At 46.8% G+C, this 14,409-nt stretch overlaps 2 protein-coding genes and 1 pseudogene across 2 annotated transcripts in view; 1 reads left to right on the forward strand and 2 right to left on the reverse strand.

Moving 5' to 3' along the window:
• VARS1 (valyl-tRNA synthetase 1) overlaps window positions 1–5,933 on the reverse strand; it is a 14,448-nt gene extending 8,515 nt beyond the window's left edge. Inside the window, exons 1-8 of the mRNA XM_004390761.2 lie at window positions 5,847–5,933; window positions 5,164–5,585; window positions 3,032–3,166; window positions 2,798–2,936; window positions 2,433–2,557; window positions 2,258–2,342; window positions 1,905–2,005; window positions 1,641–1,768 (exon numbers count right to left, since the gene is read on the reverse strand). Of these exons, the coding sequence (XP_004390818.1) occupies window positions 1,641–1,768; window positions 1,905–2,005; window positions 2,258–2,342; window positions 2,433–2,557; window positions 2,798–2,936; window positions 3,032–3,166; window positions 5,164–5,550 (1,100 nt within the window). The 5' untranslated portion in view covers window positions 5,551–5,585; window positions 5,847–5,933. The remainder of the gene's footprint in view (window positions 1–1,640; window positions 1,769–1,904; window positions 2,006–2,257; window positions 2,343–2,432; window positions 2,558–2,797; window positions 2,937–3,031; window positions 3,167–5,163; window positions 5,586–5,846) is intronic.
• On the forward strand, window positions 3,855–4,138 carry LOC111819233 (cytochrome c oxidase subunit 6C-like; annotated as a pseudogene).
• Window positions 5,934–7,422: 1,489 nt separating the features above from the next.
• On the reverse strand, window positions 7,423–13,062 carry LSM2 (LSM2 homolog, U6 small nuclear RNA and mRNA degradation associated). The gene is made up of 5 exons (XM_023725564.1): window positions 12,846–13,062; window positions 12,159–12,226; window positions 8,302–8,332; window positions 8,127–8,186; window positions 7,423–8,019 (listed from the first exon to the last, which is right to left on the reverse strand). The coding sequence occupies exons 1-5, from the start codon at window positions 12,846–12,848 to the stop codon at window positions 7,894–7,896; spliced, it is 288 nt and encodes a 95-aa protein (XP_023581332.1). The 5' UTR covers window positions 12,849–13,062; the 3' UTR covers window positions 7,423–7,893.
• Window positions 13,063–14,409: the final 1,347 nt, after the last annotated feature.

The following is a 14,409-nucleotide window of genomic DNA, read 5'->3' on the forward strand; positions in this document are numbered from 1 at the left end:
AAAAGGTCCTCCAAGGTCGAGAAGGGAGCATGTTGACATGTCGTGGGGTTGTTAACCAATGTCATAAAACAACATGTGTACTGACTGTTTAATGAGAGACTATTTTTCTGTAAACCTTCACCTAAAGTATAATAAAAAAAAAAATAAAAACAAACAAACAAACAAAATATTTCTTGTTTAAGTCAAAATAATTTTTGGTAGAAAGAGAAGCGAGCCCACAAGTGAGATTGCTAAATGGGGTTATTTGGCTAGAGTACGATGGTATGATCAGAAGGAAATGACCAAGAAAGAGAAGTGTAGCACCACCAGGGGGCAGAGCTGAGGCCCAATAAAGAAGAATGGGTTGTACAGCCAATTAATGTAATTGCTGTCAATAAGTTGTACACCTGCAAAAAGCTGAATAGGCAAAAGTTGTATGATACATATATTTACAACAATGACAAGAAAAAAAAAAGAGCAGCTGCTGAGGCTGACTATATTCAACCAAACACCTCACAGGATTCGGTTCCTTGATTTGGAGGTTTAGGGTCATGGTTTCGGCTTCATGGCAATTCCAGTTAATTGGTCTAATAACATGTTTAGTGTTTCTGTTCTACTTCCTAGCAACAGAGGGAGAAGGAGAGTCAGGAATAGGAGGAGGAAATGAAATGTGTGGCTAATTGCCTCCGTGAGCAACCTGCCTCCTTTGCCATGAGACTAGAACTGGATGGTGCTCAGCTACCATTACTAAACATTTTGATAAAGAGTCTATATAGGTAGTCCCGACTTATGACATATTCCAGTTATGACGAACTGCACTTATGACCTTTTTTTTTTTGGGTACTACGTACAATGTTGCAGCATGTAATTTGCTGATGTTATCATTCTCAGATGTTCATCACAGATGTTTGTATGTAATACTTCCAACCCCCAAAGACAAAGATCAGATTTATAAAGATACTGGTAATAAAAGGCAGTAGTAATTAAAACTTAAAAAAAAAGAAAAAGGTATTTGACTTATGTCAGAAGCAACTTAAAACGGAGTCGTCAGAACGGAACCCCATCCCCAGTCAGGGACTACCTGTAGAAGAACCCTGATCAAAAGGAGGAAAACGCAGAATAGAATTTCAAACTCTCATGGAATCTTGATTTTCTGGAGCCATGGAGGGTGGAAGAACCCCTGAAACTACTGCTCTGAGACAATCTTAAAACCTTAAACCAAAAATATCCCCTAAAGTCTTAAAACCAAACAACAGTTCCACTTAACTAGTAAAAAAGGTCTGCCTTAAACATTATGCTCTTTTAAGAACTATCTATATGGGATCAAATTGACAACAGCAACTTGAAAGATTAAACAGGAACCTTAGGAGACAGTGAGTTTATGTCAATGTAGGAGGAACAACTCAGAAAAGGAGAGTGAGAAGGATTGCGTGACTTGAAGAATGTAATCAGTGTCACTAAATTGTACATATAGAAACTGCTGAAGTGGTGTATGTTTACCTGTGTATACTCTCAACAAGAACAACTAAGAGAAAATACATTATTAAAAAAAAAAAAGGAAAGTGGACAGAGAGCACCCATCAGGAAGACAAGGGAGCCACAGGAGTGGGGAGAGAAAGTAGAGGAGACTAGCTCGGCTCAGAGAGAGGACAGGAGCTCACCATCGGGTCAGAGAGTCCTGGATGGCGTTGGTGAGTGCGTGGCCCAGGTGCAGGGAGCCCGTCACGTTGGGGGGTGGAATGCACATCATGAAGATGCCTTGGGGATTTGGTGCTGACACGCTGGAACGCTGACAGGGGTGGAGCAATGGGATACATGCTAAGGCCTCACGTCACCTCTCCCCACCTCCTCCCAAGTGATGTGTTCTTCAGCCCTGCCCTTCCCTGCTCCATCCCGTCTAGGCCTGGGTGGCAGTGCCCACTCACCCCATACTCTGGCTTGAAGAAGCCCTGCTGCTCCCACCAAGGGTACCAGGCAGCCTCCACATACTGAGGGCTGTAGGAGTCAGGCATGGTGCCACTGACATCTGGGGGAGAGGGAAGGTGGGGTCAGTGCCAAGGCTGAATGCTAGGAAGAGCTCGGAAGGGGACAGGCCAGCAGAGAAGGAGCTCTGGGCCTCTCACTCATATCACAAGGCAGCAGTGGGGGTCTGGGGGATCTGCAACCTCATCAAGCAAAGTGGTGGGAACAAGGATGAAGCAAGAAGGGATAAATGCTTGGAAATAGCAGCTAAGGAGGGTTGGGTGAAGAGTGGGTATCCCCTTCCCCATCCCAGTACCTTTTTTTTCCCCAGGTGGGGTTGGGACGTCATAGGTAATGACCCCAGGATCCCACTTCTCCTTCTTCTCTGATTTGGGCTTCTTCTGCTTGAGAGGAAGAAGACATAGGCCCAGATATGAGTCACCCCACTCAAGGCACCAGTCTTTCTGTCAACTCCACCCTCAGTCTCTCACCTCCCCTGAAGGTGGCTGTTGCTGTTGGATCTTCTGCTTCTGTTGGAATTTCTCTAGCTTCTCCCGTTTCTTCGCCTCTTTCTTGAGCTGAGCAGCTGTCTTTGGGGGTGCAGGGACCTCGGGGCCTGAAGAGAGGGACAGAAATGCAGACACAGCCTGAGCCTGCTAGGAACCCTTCATGAAGATGCTCCTGTGTTTCAGATGGGCTATTCCAGCTGCCTGAGGGCTCCCCCATATTGATCCTCCCATTGTCCCTTCCCCAGGCCCCTGCCCCAGTGATTCTGCCATTCCTGAGAGAAAAGAGGAAGTAAGCTGCACGGAAGGCCCCAAAGAATCCCAATCCTTCCACTCCCACCATTCCTCACCTGGCTGTTGAGAGAGGGGCCTGGCCCCTGAGTACAGAACCACCTCTCCCAGCACAGCCCGGAATTCTGGCTGCTGGACACACGTGATAAACCAGCGAGTCACGTTACCCCAGATCCGGCGGGCTGAAGGGTCCAGGACCTGGGACGAGGGAAAAGAAATGAGCTACCCTTAGTCACTCTACAGTGAGGTCTGAGGGGAGCTACCCTCATTTTCCCCAGGCCCCAGTAACTCACGTATCGGAAAGGCAGCAGCAAGGCTGTGACAGCTGCCAGGTCAGCCAGAGTGGGGGCCTCCCCAGCCAGGTAAGTGTGCAGTCGAAGCCAGTCCTCCAAAGGGCTCAGGGCCCGGCCCAGGGCCCCCAGTGCAGCCTAGCAGGAAGAGGAAGGCGTGTGAGACAAGGCTTGCCTCACCTCAACCTCACCTCTCCCGGAACCCAGTCCATTTGGCCTTCCTCTACTCCCACAAATCCCAGAGGCCAGTTTCCTCTTCTCTCAAACGGTCATAATAAAAATGCTTCCTCCCCATTCATTTAACAAACCCCTACTGAACGCTTATTATGTGCCAGATGCTATTAAGAACAGATTAATACGTGAGATAACAGATTGCTTCAACAAATATTTATTAAGCACCTACTGTGTGCCTGGTGAGGTGCCTGGTGGCACAGTGGTTAAGAGCTCGGCTGCTAACCTAAGGGTCAGTGGTTCTAATCTACCAGCTGCTCCGCGGGAGAAAGATGTGGCAGTTTGCTTCCATAAAGATTACAGCCTTGGAAACCTTATGGGGCAGTTCTACTCTGTCCTACAGGGTCGCTATGAGTCGGAATCAACTTGACAGCAACGTGTTTGGTTTTTGTTATGTGCCTGGCAGGAGTCCCTGGGAGGTGCAAACGGGTTAGTGTGCTCAGCTGCTAACCAAAAGGTTAGCAGTTCAAGTCCACCCAGAGGCGCCTCAGAAGGAAGGTCTGATGATCTACTTCTCAAAAATCAACCACTGAAAACCCTATGGATTTTCTCCATCAGTCAAGAAGGACACTGGTGTTGAGGGAGAAGAACCACTATGTCTTCCAGCATATTGGTGAAACCTCAGATGTAAGGCCTTCTGGCCAAGTGTCTGTGAACTCATATTGTTGGAGCATTCATTACGGCCCTGGGGATTGCAGCTCTCTGTAAATTTGCAGTAGCTGAACCAAGAAAGAAGGCATATATGGATTTCTACAGAAATTATGATTCCATGAAGAGATGAGGAAATCTGGTATGTTTCAGAGTGCAAAGTGGTTTTGGAATGTAAAGAATTTCTTTGGATTGAGTTCCATGGAAATTGTCACTGACCTATGTTCCTGAATTATGAAACATGACTATGTGGTCTAAAGAATAGTTTCTCTTTGTAAATAAACAATTAACAAACGAAAACAAAAGAAAACCGCTATGGAGCAGTTCTACTCCAACACACATGGGGTCGCCATGAGTCAGAATTGACTCCACGGCAACTGGTTTGGGTTTATTTTTTTCTGTGCCAGACACTACTCCAGGGTGAGGAGAGAACTTGAACAATTAGACCAAGCCCTTGACCCAGTGGAGTTTACATTCTACTAGAAGAGACAATAAATGAGTAAATATATAATGTATCACCCTATTTTTCTCCTTAAATGCTGTGGAGAAAAATAAAGCTGGCTGAGGGGGCAGGGAGTTCCAGGAGAGGGTGGCTCTCTTTTTTTAAATATGGTGACCAGGATTTCAAGGAGCAAGCCAGGGCCTATGCTACATATCCATCCAGTCAGTTAGTGATGAAATACTAAATATCCACCAAATGCTCAATACTCTGCTAGGAGCGACAAGGACAGTTGGGCACAGCCACACTCTGGAAGTACATTTACATGTGGGTAAGTGATTCATTAAAGTTATCTCTCCTTTCTTTCCTTTACTTCCCTTCCTCATTTCATTTCTCATTCATCTCCTCCTAGTGACTGTTCTCTCTCCCCACCCTGCCCAAGCTGCCCAAGTCTAATCATCTCTCCCTCACCCAGTCTTTCTCCCCATTTCAAAGTAACCCCATCATCCTCAGTTTCAGACTTGTCAAACATTTATTCTGAGGCTTTAAAGAGCAAGGCGCTGGGCTACGTGCTTTGCACACATCCTTTCACCTTCTTAACAATTCATTGAGGCAGGTATTACATCACTTTTGTTTCAAAGACACAGGGGAAGCAAGGCTTGAAAGTTTAAAAAACGTGCTCAGGGTTACCATACCAGGTGGCAATCTGGATTTGATCAAATTTTTTCCCTATCTGAGAGGGCATCTTCCTTCTCATTATCCATCCCAATCCTTGCTTCCTTCCCTATTGATCTCGCCGTTCTTTTTCTCCACTCACCTGGGGGTCCTGGGCAGAGCTTCGGAGTCCCAGGGCTGGCAGTGTTGCCCCACAGGCAGCCGGTATGAGCTCCGTGTCGGCATAACTGACCCACTGTTGGACGAGGACAGCTGCCCGGCTACCCCCAGGGCCCCCGAGGCCTGCCGGCCACAGCAGCTGGGACACAGCTGTGGCTCCCCACACCCAGAGCCCATCGGGCCCTTGCTCCAGGGCAGGCAGGCGGGGTGGGGGAAAGGGAGTCCTGCTGATCGGGGGCGGTTGAAGACAGATGCGGGGGTGGGCACCCCCCCATCCGGGACCCTCTCCAGCCTCCCCATAGCGCGCGGCTATGAGGGCTCGGAGGCTGGGGAAGGCATCTGGGTGAAGGGAGACATAGAGGATGGACATGGTTATTCAGGTGCTCCGTAACAAGGTGGAAAAACCTAGGGAGAAAGAGAGACAGGGTAAGATGAGGGATCCAGGGGGGTACTATTCGAGGAGAGGGAACCCTCACGGGGACTCCGCTGCCGCAGGCACCCGAGACTCCCAGGGTTGGGGGTCTGACGAGGCCTCAGGAGCCTAGGGCCCGACTGTCCGAGCGCCTGGGGCAGAGGGGAGCGGGACCCCCCAAGATCACGGTCCACCGGAGTGTAGGGGGGCTTTCGGCGTCCAGCGGGACGCACGTTCGGGCCGCGTGTACATACTGGAAGGAGGTGGTTAGGCCGGGCCGAGCCGCGGCGGGATGGGCCGGGCGGCCCGGGTCGGAGTCGGGCAGGTGGGGGCGGTGGCGGTGGCGGTCCTTCGGGCGATCGTAGTTTCCTGCGACCGCCTCCCCGGCGGTCCGCACCCACGTGTCCCCCCCCCCCCTTTATGACAGAGAGCGATTCCGGGCCCTCAGGTCCTGGCGCGGGCGACCGCGTCCCGCCTGCGTGTGCGGGCTCTGCCCCTGGCCAGCACTGGCCCGGGAAAGAGCCGCCGCCGGGGGCTGCGCTCATGAAGAATGGCGCGGGGGCGCATGCACAGCAGGGGAGGCCCCCCCTCCATGCCCCTTGGGACAGCGCTGCCATCAGGCTCCGCCGCGGGCACCCCGCGCGGGTCCTCGGGGCCGGCCGGCGCGAACGGCGGGCTGCTGGGCGGGTCCCCGAGGGCGGCGCCTAGCGGGTCGCTGGGGAACCGGCGAGGATGCTGTTGGGGAAGCTGGGTTCTCCCGTCCCTGATGGGGAGGAAGAGATTCACTTTGCCAGAGCCCCGGGAGTCCAGCCTCCTTCCTGAGCCTCATTTCTTCTTGTATGCGATGAGAGCGTCACAAAGGTGGCCTCTATGGTCCCTTTAACGCTGTGAATTTTCGCCTGTGGCGGGAACTCATTTGCCGAACGAAGAGTTTAGTTATTCCCAGTCGTAACTCTACACAATATTTTTCTTCTTAAGAGATATTCAGAAAGACTACCGATTTGGCTGGATTGAGGAAGAAACCCAAAACATCTCATGGATTTTGGTGTCTCATAGCATTAAACTGTCACATAAATGAAAGTACGCAGAAGTGTGTAAGGGCACGTGAGAGGTGTGGAACACCCCTTGCAATAAACAATTTGGCCTTTGGTTCTGGTTCCTGAGAGCCTGGCCACACCTGAGACCAGTGAGGCAGGGGCTGACCAGACGGGCCCTCTGGAGGCACAATGTAATCTATTATGGCCATGTCGTGAGGCCAATAAAAGACCTTTTAAAATGCAGGTTCACTGGAGGTTCCTGGGACCTCCTGGGCCTCGCCGTTGGTGTTTGTATCCTTTTTTCTGCTAGATTAAAGATAGCCCCTTCCCTGCAGTTTGTGAGTCATTTCAAAGAATTATCAGACCTAACAAAAGAGGCCTGTACCTGCTGTTCTAGCCCCGGTGAATGAAGATGAGAGACAAAGGGCTGCATGGAGCAGCTGGGGATTGAACCGACCAGGAAAAGGAGTTCAGATTCCCATAGGACGAAGCTGCATGTAGAGTGGGATTTGTTATCCACCACACATTTGACTTCAGAGGTGGATAATCTCAGCCTCCCTGGACTGGTATGACACCACAGCGGCAAAGCACTCTAGTTATAAGTACAGTATAAGCAAAAGGCCAGAGGGAGAAAATGTAGGTAGGGGCACGTTCAGGAAATATGGTATGTAGTCCAGATATTATATGGTTTATATAAAGGGGAGTAGCAGCAGATAATGCTGTGTAGCTGGGCTAGGTTCTTGGCTGTGGGAGTGGAGAGTAACAGGGCTTGAATGAATCCAGCATCAGGTTCCTGCCCCCCCGACCCAAAAAGACATACCACAAAACCGCAACTCAAATTTGCATCATAAATTTTATTCCCGATGCGGGATAGATTCCTTCCACCCCCAAACAGAATCACATCCTGCCCTGGAGAGATCTAGAGGCTCTCCTACAATTTCCAGGCAAGGAGTGAGCAGGTGCTGGGGACTGGGAAGGCTTTGCAGTTCCCCACCCTACTTGTCCTCCCGTTCTCAACAGAGGATACCTGCTCCCCACTATTATTCCTCTCATCTACTCATCATTAAAGAAAAAGCCTTCACTATTAAAAACCAACCTGCTCCCCACTATTATTCCTCTCAACTCGTCATTAAAGAAAAAGCCTTCACTATTAAAAACCAACCAACCAAAAAAACAACCACCCCATGGGTGAGAGGGGCCCTGGGCTGGGATATGAGGTTATGGGTCATCAATGGAAGAAGGAGGGGAAGCGAAGGAGGAACCATCACTGTTTCTGCTGTAGCGCCTCCTTCCTTGCTGCATCCTGGAGCAACTGTGTGTCGACCTCATCTGCTGGCAACTGTACATAGCGGACCACTGAGCCCCGGATGAAGCAGTTCTTCACTGATAACTAGAAAAGATGGACAAATGTGAGAACACCCCTAAAAATGTCCTCTACCCACCCTGGGGCCTCCTACTTTTAGAGGTGTTTCTTCTTGTCCGCCATCCCCAACTCACCATGTGAGGGTATTTCTCAGGGTCTGTGACACTAATGTCAGTTAGTTTGATGTTGAGATACTAAAAAAAGATGGAATACCATCATTAACCCTAGAGACAAGATGCAAGTATCCAGCCCTTAAGCTCTCCCCTGTCCTTCCCCACGACCCAGTTCTGGGCTCTTGCTATATCTCACCTGATCCACAGAATGGAGTGTTCCGCAGATGCTGTCAGGGCAGAGGGAGGGAAAAAACAAATTAGTTTACACCAAAGTCAACAAACAGAGGTGACTTCAGAGCTGGGGGGACATGGTTGGGGGAAGTAAAAAAACGTGAAGAAGCTAGAAAAGGTGGACCAAAAGGGACATTTCTAAGCGCTGGCTTAAGAAAGACAAAGCTTCAAGAATGGTGTATTATTTTAGACTCCGTATCTTCCCTCTCTGAACCAACCCACTCTTGATAGCTACCATTAAACAACCGTTAAACACTCAACCTATATTCTGCACAGTATTTGTAATCTTTACAATCACCTTACAAGGTAGCTATTACCATGTGGGGCTCAGAGAGGTTGTCTAACTTGCCTGACTTTAGAACAAATATGCAAGGACTTCAAGTCTTATGCTCAGACCATCAGCTATTTTCAAACATTTATTGCTTTGGAACCAGAAGCCCCATATGTAGATAAAGGTAGTTAGCATTGCTATTGAAGATGCAGACACAGGGACATTGACTCTCCCAATCTGTGTTCTTGCTGTTAGCTGCTGTCAAGTTGGCCCCTGACTCATAGTGACCCTGTGCACAAGAGAATGAAATGCTGCCTGGTCCATCAGGTCCCATGATGGGTTGCAGGCTAAACTTTTGTCATCCATAGGGGTTTTCACTGATTGATTTTTGGAAGATTGCCAGGCCTTTCTGCCTAGTCCATCTTTGTCTGGAAGCTCCACTGAAACCTGTTCAGCATCACAGCAACATGCAAGCCTTCACTGACAGATGGGTGGCTGCTGCGCATGAAGAGCACTGGCTGGGAATCGAACCTGGATTTTCTGCATGGAAGGCGAGAATTCTATCACTCAACCACTACTGTCCCCAGCACCCTAAAATGTTAACAAGGAATGCTATATAAACACCAGTGCTCCAAGTTATGCTACCTCTCTTTCCCGACTTCTTTAATTTCTATCAATGGCTTCAACAATTCAGTCTCATAACCTCAAATTCTATGAGTTGTACTTCTTCACCCTCCATATCCTGTGAATCTCCATCATCCGCTGACTTCTAATGTTTCTGTAATTCCTTTTCTAGTTTGACTTTTACAAACCCAGATCTTATTATTTTATTTTGCACCTCAATCTAGGCCAATGTCCAACCTGGTTGCTTTTTTTTTTTTTAATTTACATTTTAATATATTCAAATTTGTTTATGTCAAATACAATTACATTATTTTTATTTATTATGGAGACACATAAATGTTATGACTCCCATAAGCATGGCCCATCCTTAACAGTCCTTCCCTATCAACACCTCCATCCACTCCTTCATATTATTTTGAAGCACTGGTCGCCTTGATCTTAACCATCCTGCACATCACCACCAAATTCAAGTTCCTTACAATTGTGGTTCTCAAACAGTGATACGTGCACATAAAAGTTTCAGGAAACATAAGATAATATAGGGAATGTGCATGTGTGTTGTCCTGAGGGTTACCAATAGATTTTCTTCAGAATAACTGGTCTTTAATTGCCCTTCCTCATTTTTTTCTGGGGGGCAGGGGGTATTAAAAATGTTTTAAATGATAGTCATAATGGCAGTTTTTAAAATGTCCTTATCCTGTCAAAAATAAAGTCAGCAATTTTATGTAGGACTCCCAATTTTTGGAAAATTCTACAACTCTTTGAAATCTACAGTGTCTGAGACGTACTGCGCCTCAGTGGTGTTTCTTACCATGTCCCTGGCTGCTCAGAAGCCTGTGACAACACTCCACTGAATGCAGCAGTGGAAGCAACTTTCAGGAATTGAATCAGGTGGTATTTCATTTGGTCCCTTAAGGAGGAGACACTTAGCACAAAAATGGTCTGACAACAAGGATGAAAGAGCTCTTCTCCCAACCAAGGGACTGCCTTAGAGTCTTCCGAGTCCTTGCTTTAGGCTCTGGGCTACAACACAACGGTTATCCTTGCCATGATGAAGACCCAGGAAGAAGAGATAACTCAAAGATAAGTCACCTCAAAGAATGGCCTAGGGCTGATTTTTGTCTTGTTCTATGGCCCCAACCCATATGCCAATTAATATCCTCCACACTACATCAGTGCCATAAATTGAAATCTCTGGCCTAAAAGGCAAGGGCCTTCAAGTTCAGCCCCTCTCCTCATCATTCCCTGCCATGTCAATCCTTCTCCCATAAAGTAATGATTTCACATTCTCCTGGGTGGAAAAAACTGTTGGGGAGAGAATATATTAATTCAATCTCTTTGTAAAGTATAATCAGGTAATAGTTATCAATATTTTAAATGTACATTTCATTTAAAGGATTTTTTTCAAAAGAAATAATCAGATGTGTACATAAGGGTGTTCAAGATAGCATCATTTGTAAAAGCAAAGTATTGTATCTAAAACAGCAAGATCTTGGTTAAATACCAAAACCAAAAACCGGTGTCATCAAATCATTTCCAACTCATAGTGAGCCTACAGGACAGAGCAGAACTGCCCCACAGGGTTTCCAAGGAGCGGCTGGAGGATTCAAACTGCCAACCTTTTGGTTAGCAGTCAAGCTCTTAACCACTGCATCACCAGGACTCCTGATTAAATACAGCCATCTAATAAAATACCAATCAGTCATTAAAAATTTTAAAGGATCAACTTTATTTACACAGAAAAATATCCATAACACAGTTAAGTTTAAAAATTAGATGGAAAATACTATCCTACTTTTAACAGTTTTTTTAAAAAAAGGAGCCAGCCAGAACTGGATTTCAGTTCTGGCTGCGTGGCTTAGTTGTGTAGACTTGAATGAGTTTCTTAACCTAAGCTTCAGTTTCCTCCAGCATAAAACAGGAATAATAATATATGTCACACAGGGGTGTTATGAGAATTAAATGAGTTAAAAAATGCAATTTATTCAAAACAGTGCCTAGTCCAGAGGAAGCTCTCAAACATTAGTGATTTTTCTTTCATTCACCACACATTTATTAAACTCCTATTATATACCAAGCCTATGCTAGGCATTAGGTTCACAGTGGTGAACTAAATGTGGTCCTGGTCCTACAGGGAGAACAGGTCCTAAAAAGTAAATATAGTTCTATGAAATCACAATTTAGAAGCATCCACTAGGAAGAAAACAGACTCAGTGACAGAGGGGCCTACTTGACTAGAAGGACCAGGAAGTCTGTCCAAGGATAGAGCATTTAACCAAGTCCTGAAAGATGATTCAGAGCCAATGATACAGGGAGATAAAGGATTTATAAACACAAGACAATACAGACAGAAGAGACTGCACTGGTCTTATTATTCCTCTACATTTTCTTTAACGAAAGGGAGATTATGCCACACATTCTATTCTGTAACAGTTTTCCATATCAGTACGTCTCATTCCTAAGGGACAGCTGTATAGTCTGGAAATACCACAATTTAATAAACCAATTCCCTATTGATGGATATTTAAATTGTTTCCAATTTTTAGCTATTGCAAATAAAGCTAAAAAGCGCGTCTGTACATATATCTTTACTTGTGGAATTGATTCTTAAATTTCTAGAAGTTGAGTCAAAGGAGTATATAATCACAAAAAATAAAACGATGCTCATTTTGGAAAACATTTTATTGACGTCTCCACCTTCTGACCTCTCTAGTATTTACCCTTTAGGTTATATATTGTTTTGTATTGTTTTCCTATACATAATACAACTTGCCTGCTAACCTGTAAGCTTAAGGCACAGGTTGGGTCATTTATTTCTTCAGTATCTCTTTCCATCTTGCCTACCCATCAAATACTTGTCAAACTAAAAAGGTTCCAGGGCCCTTGGCACATCCACCCACTACACATTTATTGAAATAGGTACCCACCTCAGGTCATTTTTTAGTTCCACAACCACATCCTTTCCAACAAGGGACTTGAAAAAGGAGTAGAAGAGCTATGCGGGGAGAGAGGAAAAACCATCATGTGGACACAGACATGGTAGGGCAGAGTTTCCCCCTACCAGTATTCTGAAATACTGGTTTTGGAATCCCCACCACACCCCTGGCAGTTCTCTAAACTTCACAGGAAAGAACACTCGGTTGACAGGGGAAAGACTGGAGCCGAAATGATTCTGCACGTTCAACGGAGCCCCTTACTTGAAGCACCAGAGGGCAGCTCTGTCCTGCGCTACTCGGGCTCCTAGACCTGCTCTCCCAGTCGACCTCTTCTGGGGCCCCAGCGTACTCCTTCTAGTTTATTGTTGAAGGCATTCCACCCACCCTCCCGAAGCCTGGTGTCTGGCTGGGAAATGCTTCTTGAGAGCTAGCTTTTCTTTCCTGCTGTTTCTGCCTATTCTTTTACCTCGTAAAGGGAGGAAAAAAAAACAAGAACAAAACCCATTCACTCCCAAGTGCTTCCTCAAAGAACTTGAGCCGCAGGAACTAAGGACGGAGGGAAAAGCCCCAGGCCCAACGCTAGCTCACAGGAGTAGAGCCTGGGCCCCCACCTCCCCATAATCGGCTCAACGGTCTAGGCACCCCAAGGGCGCCCCCTTGTGACGTCACGGTACCTACCATGATTCTCGCGCCGCGTGCTGCAGGGCGGACGGGAGAGGAGAAGCACTAATGCCACGGACCGGAGGCCGGGCTGTAAGTGTAGCGCGAACCCGCGCGTGGACCGATACGGAGTGGCGCAGGCGCAGCCGGAGGCGCCGCCGAAAGCTCGAAGCGAACGAAGGAGAAAGCGCAGCAGCCTCCTCGCCAGGGGAAGCTAGCGAGCGCGACAGAACCGAGGGGAAGATAAACCCGGCAAAGGGGCGGAACTTCCTGCCTTCCCACTTCCTCCCGGGGCCGCTGGCTCCCAGCGCGCAGGCGTGGGCCGAAGAAGCGTGGAGAAGCTCTTCGCTTCTCGAAAGTTTTTGTGTGGTTAACAACAGCGCGGTGTACACACGCCTATATGAACTTCCTACTGAAAGTTGTTGGGGGAATTTGTGGAACTTTATTAGGATTTGTGCACTTTTCTATATGTGTGACACTTGGATAAAAAGTTCTAAAAATCGTTGAGTCCTTAAGATTAACAGTAGACTGGGAGAAAATCTTGATTTTATCAAAAACCCGGTTGCCTTCGAGTCATTCCGACTCATAGCGACCTATAGGACAGAGTAGAACTGCCACATAGGGTTTCCAAGGAGCAGCTGGTGGATTTGAACTGGTTCGCAGCAGCAGGTCTTAACAACTGTGCCACCAGGGCTTTAATTTTATCAAAGGTTCCTAATAGATTTCTCTCAAGGACCCAATCTGTGTTCACATTTCTTACACACTTTTGCCTAGGACTGTCCTGTAAAAGACCTGAGTAGATTACTATCCACAGAGACTGGCTCGGGGATAGAAATACCCATTACAATATTTTACTTTCAAATATTGCCCCCTCAAACAAAATACTTCTATACTCATGTCCCCCAGGCATATATAATATGCGGTATTATGACACGAGGGATTTTTTTTTTTTTCATGGAATAAGACTACTAAATCATCCTCACTTTTACCCTGCACAAAAATACCCATTTGTCAAAAAAGACCAGATTTACTGGCCTAAAGGAGACTGGAGAAACCCCGAGAATATGGCCCCCAGACACCCTTTTAGCTCAGTGGTGAAGTTATCTCCGAGGTTCACCGTTCAGCCTGGGAGTGGACAGCCCCGTAAAACCAAATGAGACTAACGAGGTACAGTAGTCCAGTGACAAGGGCCAGAAGGCAGAAGGGGACAAGGAAGCTGGTGATAGGGAACCCAAGGTTGAGTAAGGACATTGTTGATGTGTTGTGAGATTGTTAACCACTGTCATAAGGCAACATCTGTAGTAACTGTTAAATGAGAAACTATTTTGTTCTGTAAGCCTTCGTCTTAAGTGAGAATAACAGCACAATTGGAAGAGCGTAGTCAATGTCACTGAACTGTGCATGTAGAAATTTTTGAAAAGGTGTATCTTTGGCTATGTGTATTTTCACCAAAAAGAAGGTTAAGAAGTTTGAGGGTTGACATGTTGTGGGGTTGTTAACCAATGTCATAAAACAACATGTGTACTACTGTTTGATGAGAAACTATTTGTTCTGTAAGCCTTCACCTGAAGTACAATTAAAA

The sequence above is a fragment of the Trichechus manatus genome, unplaced genomic scaffold (assembly GCF_000243295.1).
Source record: "Trichechus manatus latirostris isolate Lorelei unplaced genomic scaffold, TriManLat1.0 scaffold00327, whole genome shotgun sequence".
NCBI classification, from domain to species: Eukaryota; Metazoa; Chordata; class Mammalia; order Sirenia; family Trichechidae; genus Trichechus; species Trichechus manatus.

What these genes read in the sequence shown, in the direction of transcription:
- LSM2 (XM_023725564.1), bottom strand. An exon ending in GAACTAAAAAATGACCTGAG is followed by an intron (nt 8,333 to 12,158) that starts GTGGGTACCTAT and finishes CTGCCCTGACAG; the next exon opens with CATCTGCGGAACACTCCATT. An exon ending in CTGAGAAATACCCTCACATG is followed by an intron (nt 8,020 to 8,126) that starts GTGAGTTGGGGA and finishes CATCTTTTCTAG; the next exon opens with TTATCAGTGAAGAACTGCTT.